General features: G+C 45.2%; 1 protein-coding gene across 11 annotated transcripts in view; it reads left to right on the top strand.

Annotated features, from left to right (window-relative positions):
* Positions 1-12796, top strand: part of osbpl3b (oxysterol binding protein-like 3b) — a 36536-nt gene that overhangs the window by 16149 nt on the left and 7591 nt on the right. For 5 of the 11 annotated variants that reach the window (XM_035530628.2, XM_035530624.2, XM_035530627.2 and 2 more), the window contains 14 exons: positions 1164-1386; positions 2364-2480; positions 4012-4065; positions 4639-4752; positions 5725-5889; positions 6091-6208; positions 6427-6530; positions 7056-7148; positions 8191-8350; positions 8986-9116; positions 9524-9631; positions 10350-10481; positions 11410-11518; positions 11787-12031. In XM_035530628.2, the coding sequence (XP_035386521.1) occupies positions 1318-1386; positions 2364-2480; positions 4012-4065; positions 4639-4752; positions 5725-5889; positions 6091-6208; positions 6427-6530; positions 7056-7148; positions 8191-8350; positions 8986-9116; positions 9524-9631; positions 10350-10481; positions 11410-11518; positions 11787-12031 (1719 nt within the window). In that variant the 5' untranslated portion in view covers positions 1164-1317. Of the gene's footprint in view, positions 1-774; positions 796-1163; positions 1387-2363; positions 2481-4011; positions 4066-4638; positions 4753-5724; positions 5890-6090; positions 6209-6426; positions 6531-7055; positions 7149-8190; positions 8351-8985; positions 9117-9523; positions 9632-10349; positions 10482-11409; positions 11519-11786; positions 12032-12796 lie in introns of those variants that run through there. The other 6 variants (XM_081696328.1, XM_026999992.3, XM_081696330.1 and 3 more) reach the window with 6 other exon arrangements.

The raw sequence follows: 12796 nt of genomic DNA, 5'->3' as shown, positions 1-12796 counted from the left end.
CCAGGTTTCTTAAGAAGAGGATATACACTGTTAAAGCAATCTGGAACACACACTGAAGTGAGAGAAAGATTCACAATTCCTAGAAGATGAGGACCAAAATGTTTTTAAGAAAATTGGCAGGGGACATGCTATAGGCACTAGAGACGAACTGTGCAGTGTTAGTTTGTCCAAGGAGACTGGAGTAAACGCATCCAATATTTCCTGGTTAAAGTGGGCAGAGCCTCCATGCATATATGTGTAATGGAATCTTACCTCTAATATTAATAATCTTATCCACCAAAACTACTCGCAGCTGATATTAGAAGCTTGAGTGTTTGGTTTAACATCACTCATGAGGGAATCAGTAGTGGGAAATAAAAACTTTGAGTTATGTTGATTTGCAATGATTCAATAATTATCTCTTGCATCCCCAATGTTATACAAAACCATCAAATCAAATACAAATAATGAACCTGCAGCTGAGCATTTTAATGTTTGCTCTCCCTGTCTACACTCTTTTCAGATGCACTCTTTTTAACCTAGGAGATGAATTTTTAACAGTATATATTTTATCTTAAACAGAGCAGCATTCTCACAGTGTGGTACAGGCAGTGTAGGAGATAAGGGCAGAAATGAGATTGCCTTTTTAGCACGGGAATTATTTCCCACATTCTGTTCCGTTCCTTGCCAGGGGTCAAGGTGCTCGTGTCTCGGCTGTACCAGCCTGACTGAGCGGAGCAGCATGGAGGAGGAAGATGAGGTTAGGGGGGAGTAGCTCGGCTGACTCATCCTCTGACCCAACCCTGCGATGCGACGGTGTGTTGCAAGCTGCTGCTCTCTTAAATGAACTCTCACAGTAGGGCAGGCAAGTGAGCGCGACAGAGCGCGTGAGAGCGCCCGTGGCTGTGCCGCTCTAAATGGGCGGGATGTGCCGTGGGCGGAACGGTCAGAGCTCAGGCAGGGAGCGTTCCTGATATTGTATGTTAAATAAATAGGTCAGAAACGTGCGTGAAAGTGGGAGAGTCCATGAAACGCCCGTGGGTCGACCTTGCTGACTGCAAAACAAGCTTTGTGATTTTGACGGTGCTAATTCTGAACACTAGTGATGTGTGATTCCCCGTGATTCATTCCCTGCTGAGATCCATTCCCTGCTTTTCCTCTCTCATCCCTCTCCTTCTCCATAGTGCCCCTGTGTCATGATGCCTAGGTGAACTCCACGAGTCTCCCGACACACTCTTCCTCTCCCTGCCCCCGCTTTCTTCCCACTCTAACTCCACCCCCAAGACCATCCTGTCCGTGTGGACGTGCGGGACGAGCTCAGAGGAGAAGAGCTCCAGCATGTCCCAGAAGATCTCCTCTCCGTCTCGCAGCAATAGCAGCTCCTCCTCCAAACATGACAGCCGTCAGGTGAGCGTGCGAGTGGGGAGGGGGGGTTGTATGGGGATTGGTGTGTGCGTGCATGTGCATGTTTGTGTATGTGCTTCTCAGAGTAAGGATCCAGATTTTGCTTTTCTACAATCTTTTAATGAACATCCAGTGTAAAAGACTCCTAGTTAATGAGCTTTACCGTATGAGCACTGAGAGCAGTTCACTCTGTGGATATAAGCTTTGTTCTCTAGTATAAATGCATGGGGAACCGTGTGCATACGTTTGTATATAGCAAATAAGCACTTTATTGTCTGCCCTGGTTCCACAGTTGTGCTGCCAAGGCAGTGCTATGTTGAGCTCCAAAGCCTTGGAGATATTTCTCCAGATATTCTGGACGAGTGAAAGCTTTTCTTTTGAAGAAAACATGACAAGATCAATAAAGCCTTCTTCTGCAAAATGTCCCTGTTTTGTTCTGTCCGGTACCTTTCTGAATTCCTGAATTCTTTTGCAAAACTTCTAAGATTTTTTCTGTCCAGTACAACACTTCTCTTGTGCAACAGGTTGTGCCTGTAGAGTAAAGGGTTTTAGGCTCAGATAGCAAAAAGTTTTTTCTCTTATTTCCAATTTATTCCATTACCCTGCAGTCCTAGCCGCTCAGTTAATCACTGTCATTTGTGGCAAATTGATAATATACACCCATGTGAATATGTGAATATTACAGATCAAATGCATGTGTAATATTTAGGCCAACTTTCAATTCATAGTGTACTTATAGGAAACGTCTTGTCAGTGTTGGTGAGCTAGTCAGTGTTCAATCTAAACAATACAAGAGGTTAAAGTACGGAATTCAACAAATGGAACTTTCTATCAGCTATATTTGATTTCCCACATAAGACAGACAGTTGTATGTATGTGTGTTTGAGTGTTTATGTATGTGTGTGAGAGAGAAAGAGGCAGTATGTGCCTATGCAAACTTTTGTGAACTCAGGAGTGTGTTTGTGTGTGTGTGTATACAGGACAGCTGGGAGATCGTGGAAGGGTTACGTGGGTGTGGAGGAAACATTCAGGACCCTGAGAGGCAGGAAGGCTACATGCTGAAGAAGAGGAAATGGCCCATGAAGGGATGGCACAAGGTGGGCTTGTACCAGAGACACCCCACAGGTGCCGTAGGCCACTTCCAACATAAAGAATAGAATAGAATAGAATAGAATGCCTTTACTGTAATTTTACAAAATCTAAAACAAAATTAGTGCTACTACTGATGAGTGCAAATCAAAAACAAGCAACAAGTTAGGACAAACAAAAACACAAAATATACTGCATTTAAAACAATATTGCACTAAAATCTAAAAAATAATGTAAAGATGTAAATCTAAAATAAAGGAACAGAATATTGCACTGAACGTTTTTAACTTTTTCGAATAATTTCTGAAATATTGCACAGACTTTATATTTACACATGGATCTGTGGTGCCGCATGTCCACTATCCGTGTCATGACCGCACAACTGCACTGGAAGAATGGCACTTAGAACAGGCAGATGTAACCAGCTGAACCATTCGCTGACTGATTGACCCTTGCACTGCCCGCTCACACATTCATGCACACGGCACAAGGCACTCACACACACACACACGCGCACACACACACACGCGCGCGCGGCACACGCACACACACACACACACACACGCGGCACACGCACACACACACGGCACACGCACACACACACATACACACGGCACACGCACACACACACGCACACACACACGACACACACATGTACACACTCACGGCACACACACACGGCACACGCACGCACACACACATACACACGGCACACGCACACACACACACACACACACGGCGCGCGCACACACACACACACACACACACACACACACACACACACACACGCTTCGCCGCTACTTTTCTCCCTATCTGCAGGAGCCATTTCACATGTTGCACAGCTCATAATGTCTGTGGCTGTGTCTGACGTGTTAGCTGATCACAAGTGACTGCTAAACATGAAGACTGACCTCCCTGATGCATTCTGCCTTGGACCACATTTAGAAATCAGGCTGTAAAATCCCATTTGGTTTAAATTGGCTGATTGTACTGGTCTGGCCACTGGATACCTTGCTATATGAATGTGGTTCAGTTCACAACTAAAAATATCCAGATAGGCTTGAACAAGTTTTGGTGGAACTGCTGTTTACTGCTGAATAATTCTAATGAGTGCAGGACAGTAGCCCCTGTGAAGGATGAATGTTGAATCTAGTTTCTACACTTTTGCTAAAAAAAAAGAGTAAATTTTCAACACATTTCCACTTTCTCACGTAGAAGAAAAGAGAATATGAATAGTTAGTCTTGGGCAGCCATCCAAAAAGAGAGAGAGAGAGAGTTTGTTAGAGAGATGTAATGCAACACACACAAAAAGGTAGAGAGATGGAAAGGATGGAGAATAATTTATTTTATTCAGAAAGATTATTCAGAGGCTGGCAATCCAACAAAGAAATTCCACAGAGGTAGAAGTCAGAAGCAAACACAAGCAGCCTCTCATACCTCCACTGTACAGTACAAACTTAAGAGAGTGCATAATTTAAGCTCTGAATTTGCCCTCATCTCAATTTCTCTCTCATGCTCTCTGTTTCACCTGGGCTACAGAGATACTTTATCTTGGATAAGGGCATTCTGAAGTATGCCAAGAGCTCAACTGACGTGAGTATAAAGGGCACTCATCACTCATGAGTCACTCTCCTTGTATATCACACCCAGCAGCCCACGCTTTCTTTCTCTCACTCGCCCACACATTGCTTCACTTCCTCATCACTCCCTCACTTGCTCACTCCCTGCGCTCTTCCTCCCCATTCTCCTCCGTCTGCATAGTTTATTTGGCTTAAATGCTTTTTCTTTGTGGCTTTTTGACTCCCGTGGCAAATGTGAAGGTCCCAATTTCATCCACGAGGCTTAACAGGCTTTGAGACGGTGGCTAGAGTTGTGCAGAGCGATTAATTCAACAAATTTCTAAATCTACACTGTATTTATTTTTCTTGGTGGGGGTGCTGATTAATGGAAAAACGGCCTGTCATTCTAAGCGCAAAGTGAATGAAATCTTTACAAGTCCTCGTGGTGTCCAATAAAATGTAGCTGCAACTAGTGTAAGTAAGACAAGGGGTTGTTTTACCTGTAGCTATTTTCCTCAGTGAGTATCCCAGACATTGCATTAGTCTGGAAGGGTGTTTGGTTATATTGCACTCAGGTGTGGCTCCATGGGACTGCTGTATTTAACAGATTGAGAAGGGCAAACTGCATGGCTGCATCGACGTGGGCCTGTCCGTCATGGCCATTAAGAACAAGACCAAGTGCATTGATCTGGATGCAGAGGAAAACATCTATCACTTGAAGGTAAATACCTATTAGGTCTTGGGAAAACTGACCCCAGTACAGAGAAGGCATGCATGGAGATTGACTGACTAAACCTGAGGTTTTCCTGAGGCTTCAAGAGTCTCCATCTATCATTTGTGATAATAAGTATCCTGTTTCTTTAGTGTGAATTTTAAGCAGTGATCATGATGTAATGAATAGTTATATAAGGCAGTGTTTTCTAGTTATAAAACATATAACATAGTGTTCTGGGATTCTTCTAACATACAGCAACCTCATGTGTACAGGCCCGTGAAAAAAATAATGAAACATAACCCTGGAAGCTGCCCAGATAGCAAATGACAGGTTAAAAATGATGGTAGGCAGACAGCAGGATAGATTTGAGTGACTGTTACTGCTACATTGCATTCTACACTCACGACTAGCTTCATTAGAAGCACCTTGTAGGCTTTGGCCCATCTGTGGCCATGCCTAGTTTGTTAGCCATTTTCCAACCGTTCTATTTGGGGTCACTTTCTGATCATAAGCCTGCTGTTGATGGGATATTTTGGGCAGCAGATCCATCTCAGCCAAGCAGAGACATTGTATGCAGACTCCAGCCGCACTGCAGTGCCTGGCACTCCTGTTAGTTGAACCGCTATTTCGCTGCAGTGCTAAGAGGGGTCCACTACATAGACAACGTCTGCAGAGGTCCGGTGGTCCGAAGCTGGCCAATAATGAAGGTGGAAGAAGAGCTAACAAACTGTGCATGGCAACAGATGGGTTAGAGTTCGCGATTCTACATTTATAAAGTGCACCTGTAAGGTAAATGAACTAGCAGGTGAGTGTTGGTACAAAATAGATAAGTGTAGGATTTGCCCTGTAGAATATCTTCTAGAAGAAAGCGTAGTAACGTAGAGGCTGTGGAGCGTATCAGTAACGTAAAGGTCCGCTGAGACCCTGTTAATGAAACCTTGACCATGGGCAGTGAGTGCAGTCTTCCCGTACCGCTAGATTAAGTCTCAGGAGCTGTTTGACGAATGGGTCTCCAAGCTGCGTCACCACCGGCTGTACCGGCAGAACGAGATTTCCATGTTTCCCCAGGAGAAAGCTCTCTTCAGCCCCCACTGCTCCCCGTCCTCCCCCGTCATCTTTGCTGAAAGCCAGACTTCCAGAAAGGTGACCCAGCTCAGCCCTCATACACCGCTGGTGCTGGGGCAAGTTCAGAATATGCCATGATGCACAGGCTTATAAGGTTAAGATGTTGAAGACAACAGACAACACTTTTGGGGGGGGGGTCCATTTTTGTTAGTAGTAGGTTTTATAATGTGTGTGTGTGTGTGTGTGTGTGTGTGTGTGTGTGTGTGTTTCCATGTTCAGCATGCATCTCTGTCTCTTATGAAGCAGTCTTCCCTCCACTCGCCCAACTCCTTCCCCATCCAGGCCAAGGTGGCTGCCTGGCTCCAGTCCTCTGATGATTTCGACAAGTGTTCCAAAGGTGTGCATTTATACATACATATGTATCCACACACACACACACACACACACACGCACGCTCTCACTCACACACTTTATTGTGACTGTCTCCAGAGTTGTTAGATCTGCAGCTTTTGCCAACCCATGGTTGCTCTGATCCTTTCTATTGCTTTTCTCCTACTCGCTCCATCTCTCTCTCTCTCTCTCTCTCTCTCTCTCTCTCTCCCCCCCCCCCCCCAGAGCTGTCTGAGTGTGAGACTCAGTTGCTGGAGCTGAATCATCTGCTGAGAAGCATGGAGGTCCTGCACCGTACCTGCTCTGCGCCTGCCATCAATGCTCTGCAGGTCACGCCGCCCTTCCGGCTGCAGTGTTTTATGTTAGCAGCGCGTTCCTCAAACAAGGCCCGCGGGCCCGTCACACCTCTGGGTACAGGGTACTGGGTTCAGCCAATGAACGTGAGAGGTGTGCAGGACGCTGCCGCTCCAATATTGGTGTGCCCTCGTCTTTTACGACAGCGTTTCAGCGCTGGTAATGTTCCCAGAAAGGGAGGCTGAGAAAGACGGCTCAGGACGAAGCTCATGGATGCTTCCCTCATTAGAAATGAATAAACAGTGGTAAAGTGGGTTTGGCTGGACAAAATCCGATTATTTTCACATAATTGTTGCTAACGGCAGCCTCTGCAACTGTAATGAATCCATCTCTCTTATCACTCAAAATGGCTGGCTAGCATTAGTAGAACCATTTCTGTGAGTAGCAGAATTTGGAGCCTGTAGTTTAGCCAATGAAGGCCTTTTTGTGGAATCATGCTGAAAATAATACCACAGGTCAGGGAACATTTCAAGAACAAAGTCTTGTCTCTCTGTCTGCAGGCATCAACATTTGACAGCCCTAAAAAAGAGAAAAGGCTTATAAGGAAATGGCGTCCCAAAAACTATGGGAAAGATAGCAAAGCCACCCTACAGGTACCAGCTTAACACGGCAGGCTGGTGGTATGTTGACAGAGAGGTCAAGTCATTTCAGGTTATGTGTCAGAATTATATTTCTCTGTGGGAGGTCCAAACACTAATTTATAGAGTAAAGTGGCGCTCAATCATCAGTGGCCAGTTTACTAGAATATAGGGTAAAAGGTCAATATTTAATCATAAGAGAGTTTTTCCTATAGCCTGTATCCGCAATAATTGGCAGTACTGTTAAATCAATTAATGAGCCTTTGGGAATTGGTTATGCACTTTGAAAGGACTTCACAACATATACCCACAGATGTCCATACCCTCAATGTGTATATATATAGATATAGATATAGATAGAGATAGAGAGAGAGAGAGAGAGATATTCAAAACTGTAGACGGCGGCGAGAAACAAACAGTCAGCAGATGGGGTGTCTGAGCTGTAGTAATAAACACTCTCCAAAATATAAAAACCAGCAGGGCAAATCCAGAGAGACACTCCAAAACCAGAACTCAGAAAAGCCAGAACAGAAGATGATACATGGGTCAACAGGCAGACTAGAAATGCTCAGTTAGCACTTCCACATCGGCCAAGTGAAACAGCAGAGTCTTTATAGGCTGAAAAGATGAGTAACTAGTGAGTTTGAGTGATATTCTGAGGATCTGCTGACCCAGTTAATAATTTCCTGGTAATTCTGGGATATAGAGTCACAATTACACTGGAAACTGTATACTTCAATTACTACAATTTCAAATATCTATCTATTTATCTGTCTATCTGTCTGAAGAAGATAACTGATGATTTGATCTCTATGTTCATTCCAAGCTGAATACTAGAAAGCAAGTAACTTGTGTTTTAAACATGTTCCTCTTAATTCTAAAAGGAATGGATGATTTAGTGATAAATAAACTGATGGTAACTGAGGTTCCATTGAATTGAACTGTTCCTAGTTGTAGCACAAATTCAGCAAATTAGCAAATTGTCACATGGAGTCACATCACTGAAATGGATGAACCGTGAAAACTGATTCTGTCTGTTTCTTGCATCCCGTCTCAGGTTCCCAGCTGCATCTCCTCCGGATCCTTCCGCCTCCATGCCTCCAATCCCAATCTTTCCTCCCAGGATCTGGCCATTGAGAAGAGCTATCCAGAGGTCCTCGACATTCCCATAGATGTGTCCAAACTGCAAGAAGATTTCTGCCGCGTTGCCAACAACCGTAAGCGCAGTGACACCTGTCCAACACTCGTTGGCAGTATTCTCACATAGCTGTGCTGTTTCTCAGATAACACAGTGTCTCTCCTGCTATAGCTTTCGGCTAACTGCACCCCATCTGCAGGTAATCCGGCATAGCCAGAGGCCTAGGAAGAGTTTAACTGAGAAGACTGTGCGAGGGCCATGTAATGTGTAACAACTGTTCATTGCACATCCTCTACTACAGTTAGGAATGTCATTATTATTAGCCATTAGGAATGTAAACAGGTCCCACTCCTTTGCCCGTCAGCCCCTTCGAGTGTGAGACACTCTGAGATGAGCAGCATGGCGGCAGACACCCTCAGTGCAGACGCTCGGAGGGCTTGTCCCTGCTGCCTGTCGACCGAGCCGTCTGAGGGCAACAGCTGTCGGTTCAGGAAAAGCATAGTGTGCAGCGGAACATGTTTATACAGCCACTTGAGCCACTGGAGCGAGATTAAAGTCGTACTGGGCAGGCGGGTCTTCCATGCTTATCTACTGAGAACCTGAGTGTGCGCCCGGCCAGAGAGGTTTTTGCTGTCTTGGCATGAGAAGGCGAGCTCTGCTTTTCCTCGTGCGCATGCGGGCAAAGCTGAAGGGACTTGAACTTTGTGATTGCAGTGCACAGCAGCATGAAGAGCGCTCTGGGCTCCCTGACAGCAGAGAAGGACAGACTGAGACAGATGCTGGAGCAGGAGACCAGTTCTGCATCCTCCACACAGATCGTGGGTCTGAAGAGTGCCCTGGCCTCCGTAAGGCCCACACACACACACACACACACACACACACACACAACTATATTTAATCTTCTTGCATGCTTTTTTCTCTGCATTTGCTTTGTAACATTCTTAGCATTTTTAGATTCGTTCTTGCCTCTGCGTTTCTGCCAGGCACTGCGCTAACCAGGGCTTAGGCTGTGTATCTGAGTTGTTTGACATTTGCAGTCCAATTAAAAATTGCTTAATGAGATTGTTGTTTAATTAGTTTATATTTCCTTATATTACTTCTGAATTCACTTTTTTGATAAAAATGTTCAGAAAGATTTAAGAGCAAAGCCAGAATTATCTGTGCCGCATGCAAGCTGTGTGTGTGTGTGTGTGTGTGTGTGTGTGTGTGTGTGTGTGTGTGTGTGTGTGCTGGTTGCCCTCTGCTTTTGCAGGCTCTAGCACAGAACTCTGATCTGAGAGAGCGCCTCTGTAAAATACACACAGAGTCGCATATCTCAGAGGCCACTGTCTTTAAAAATGTCAGCACTGGCCCACTACAGGTGGGTGTGGGGAGAATTTGCACCATCACAGCACCCCACCCTCACCAACATCACCACTGTATTCATGGCGGAGCCACACGGAAGGCTTGGGCTGATTCTTCAGTGAAGCACAAATAAGACTGAACTCCTTACATTTGCTCCCAGCTAAACCCCAAGCCCTGGATTTGTTATGCTTTCCCTGTCTCTCCTAGCAGCGAACTAAATCTGATCATAAAGTGAGTCATAGAGTTAGATTGAATTATAAATTTGATGTTTGTAGACATTAAGTAAGTAATGTACAGTAGCGTGAAAGGCTGCTCAGCTCAAATATAGGAATAAAAATGTATTGGTACTTTCCTATGGGCTCACACTGTCAACAGCTTTCTAAAATAGCACGTGACTCAACAGTTTGCTTTCCACGGATAGCTTGGCTTGTACTCCCAGCCTTTGGCATCCCTCTCTGTTTAAAGTCAAAAGCCATTACGTGAGTCAGCGCTTTGCTAATTGGGCTTGGCTGTTTCATCTATAAAGAAGTAACCATCTTTTTGACGAAGTCACTTTAACTGATTTTTATTAACTAAAAATTTGTTTAGATTGAAGCAACATCTTGTTAAGTATTTTTCAGTATTCTGTTTTGAATTGTAACCGAATGTGCTACAGATCAATATCTACCAGTCACACACAATGTGAATTTCCTATCTGACATTCCCATAAACATGACTTTCCCCTCCGGATGTAGGAGTCTGTGGACTGTGCCCGATCCCTTGTCCACCAAACGTCCGATGACAGCCAGACGTCCATTACGGAGTCCATGTCAGAGTTCTTTGATGCACAGGAGGTCTTGGTGTCAGCCAGTTCTTCTGAGAATGAAGTGAGGACACTCTTGGTCTCTTGTCACACTGTCTGCATGCTATGTCCAACTATCTCAGTCTCATTCTGCAGTGTGCACATCTGTGAGTGTCTCTTCACCTTGTTAGCTTATCATATTCTCCTGACACCATGTTTCTCTGTGCCTCCAACAGTTCTTGTGTCCACTGTTGCTTCCCTGCTGTAGGTGTGTCACTTGTACAATTAAATGTGTAATTGCTGCAGTAGTGTGTAGGCTGGATTCTGCTCTGTATTCAGGTGGGTCCGGTCAAGTGGACTGTATAGCTGTCCTACTAAAAAACTGAAACAGCTGTTGCTATAGACAACTATGTGTCTGAAAATGGATTATAACCTGCCTCTGGAAATCTTTCTCTCAGGATAAAGAGCGCTCTCTCTCTCTCTCGCTCTCTCTCTCTCTCGCTCTCTCTCTCTCTTTTCATTTTTGTCTTGGGTTCTATTTTTTACATATACATTGTTTATTTATTGCTTTGGACAGATCTGCCTAGGCAGCTCCAGTGGCAAAAATAATGTGAAAACGGAACTAATTGCTTATGCCTAAAAATACCCCTCCAAAGAACCATGTGCAAATTTGTTAGCTACCATCTCTTGGGAGAATCCCTCCATCTCTCTATCTCTCTCTCTCTCTCTCCCCTCACTCTGTCTCTCTCTCTCTCCCACTCTGTCTCTCATAATTTCATATCTTTCTCTCTCTCCTTTGTTCATACTCTCACACTAATTCCATCTCACACACATACCATACATACTTCCACCAGTCTCCCACGACCATAATGTGTGTGTGTGTGTGTGGGGGGGGATTGGCATCATTCATCTCCAGGCGCACTGGTGACCTGCCATGAGGGGGGGGGGGGGACTGAGCTGTATTTAGGGTAACAGCAAGTGCGGTAACGAGGATGTCTGCTCTCTCCTGCCAGCCTTCGGATGACGAGTCATACATCAGCGATGTCAGCGACGATGCCTCCGTGGACAACTTCAACAATGAAGTTCAGAACCAGAGGGTCTGCTCAGGTGGGCATTTCACCGGTAGGAGGTCTTCTGTCTCTTCGTATCTGCAGCCCTTTTGGCCTAAATTAAGACTAATACAAAAGTTAATATTAAAATAAAAGCCAACAAGCCGTACGTTTCTCGTGGCTGACGCAAAAGACGAGCCGGGTCCTGACTCGAGGCGTCTGTTCATATTTCTTTTGTGCCTCAACAACAGTTTTCTGGACCCGTGTAGCACAGAATGGATCCAGCAGCATAGAACAGGTGCAGGACTCGCAGATCCGGTGAACCCTCCATCTGCTTTCAGGGCTCGTCAAGAACGGCGCCCCCCAGGGGCGGCGGCGCGCCACGCTGCCCTCACCCTGCCCCAGCGCGAGCACCATCAGCCTGTGGAACATCCTGAAGAACAACATAGGCAAGGACCTGTCCAAGGTAGCCATGCCGGTGCAGCTGAACGAGCCACTCAACACGCTGCAGAGGCTGTGTGAGGAGCTGGAATACAGCGAGCTGCTCGACCGCGCTGCGCTCACACAGGACCCGTTTGAGCGCATGGTACATGTCAAGCACGTGCACGCACATGCACACACACCTGTTTTAATATGTGAGTGGGTGTAACAAAGGGGTAGAGAAAGTAACAGAAATGCAAGATCATTTTTGAACTATAAAAAAATATGCAAACCTTTTAAAACAAAGTTTATTTTGCCAGTAAATACCTGTATGTTAATTTCCGTGTTTCTAAAGCAGAATAAGATGATGAAGAATGGTATCCTGAAGTACTGAGGTGTCTGTTTATGACTGCTTATGTCAGAGTGCCACAGGAAATGGAGACCAGTGACGGAGAGCGAAGCACACGGTCCCGCTCGCAGCTCAGAGCACTAAGTGCTCTATAAATGACTGCAGTCACAGCCGCAGCTTTAGGGGAACCTTGTTTAGAAACTGTTTGCTTTATAGCCAACCCAGTGTTTCACTGTGGTAGGGAAAGAGAGAAAGAACGAAAGAACGGAAAAAAAAGAGAGCATCACTACTCATCTTTTTCTGAATCTGAGCAATTTCATTAAAACCTTTTTCCATCGCTTGTGCCAAATGCTAAACATCTCATTGTGTGTGTTATTGAGGAAGGCTTCATTGTGACCTGAGAGAAAGGTCTATAACAAGAAGTACATTCCAGGAAGAACTGAAGTTGGCAGCCTGTTGTGGCCTATATTTTGTTGGCCAGTTTTCCCCTGCAGTATACGGGGGAAACACGCTCACGCAGTATACGGGGGAAACACGCTCACGCAGTATACAGTAGCTACATGAACTTGACCACATCACAAA

The sequence above is a fragment of the Electrophorus electricus genome, chromosome 14 (assembly GCF_041902795.1).
Source record: "Electrophorus electricus isolate QZ-2024a chromosome 14, ASM4190279v1, whole genome shotgun sequence".
Classification (NCBI taxonomy): Eukaryota; Metazoa; Chordata; class Actinopteri; order Gymnotiformes; family Gymnotidae; genus Electrophorus; species Electrophorus electricus.
This window is presented reverse-complemented; position numbering and strand designations above follow the sequence as displayed.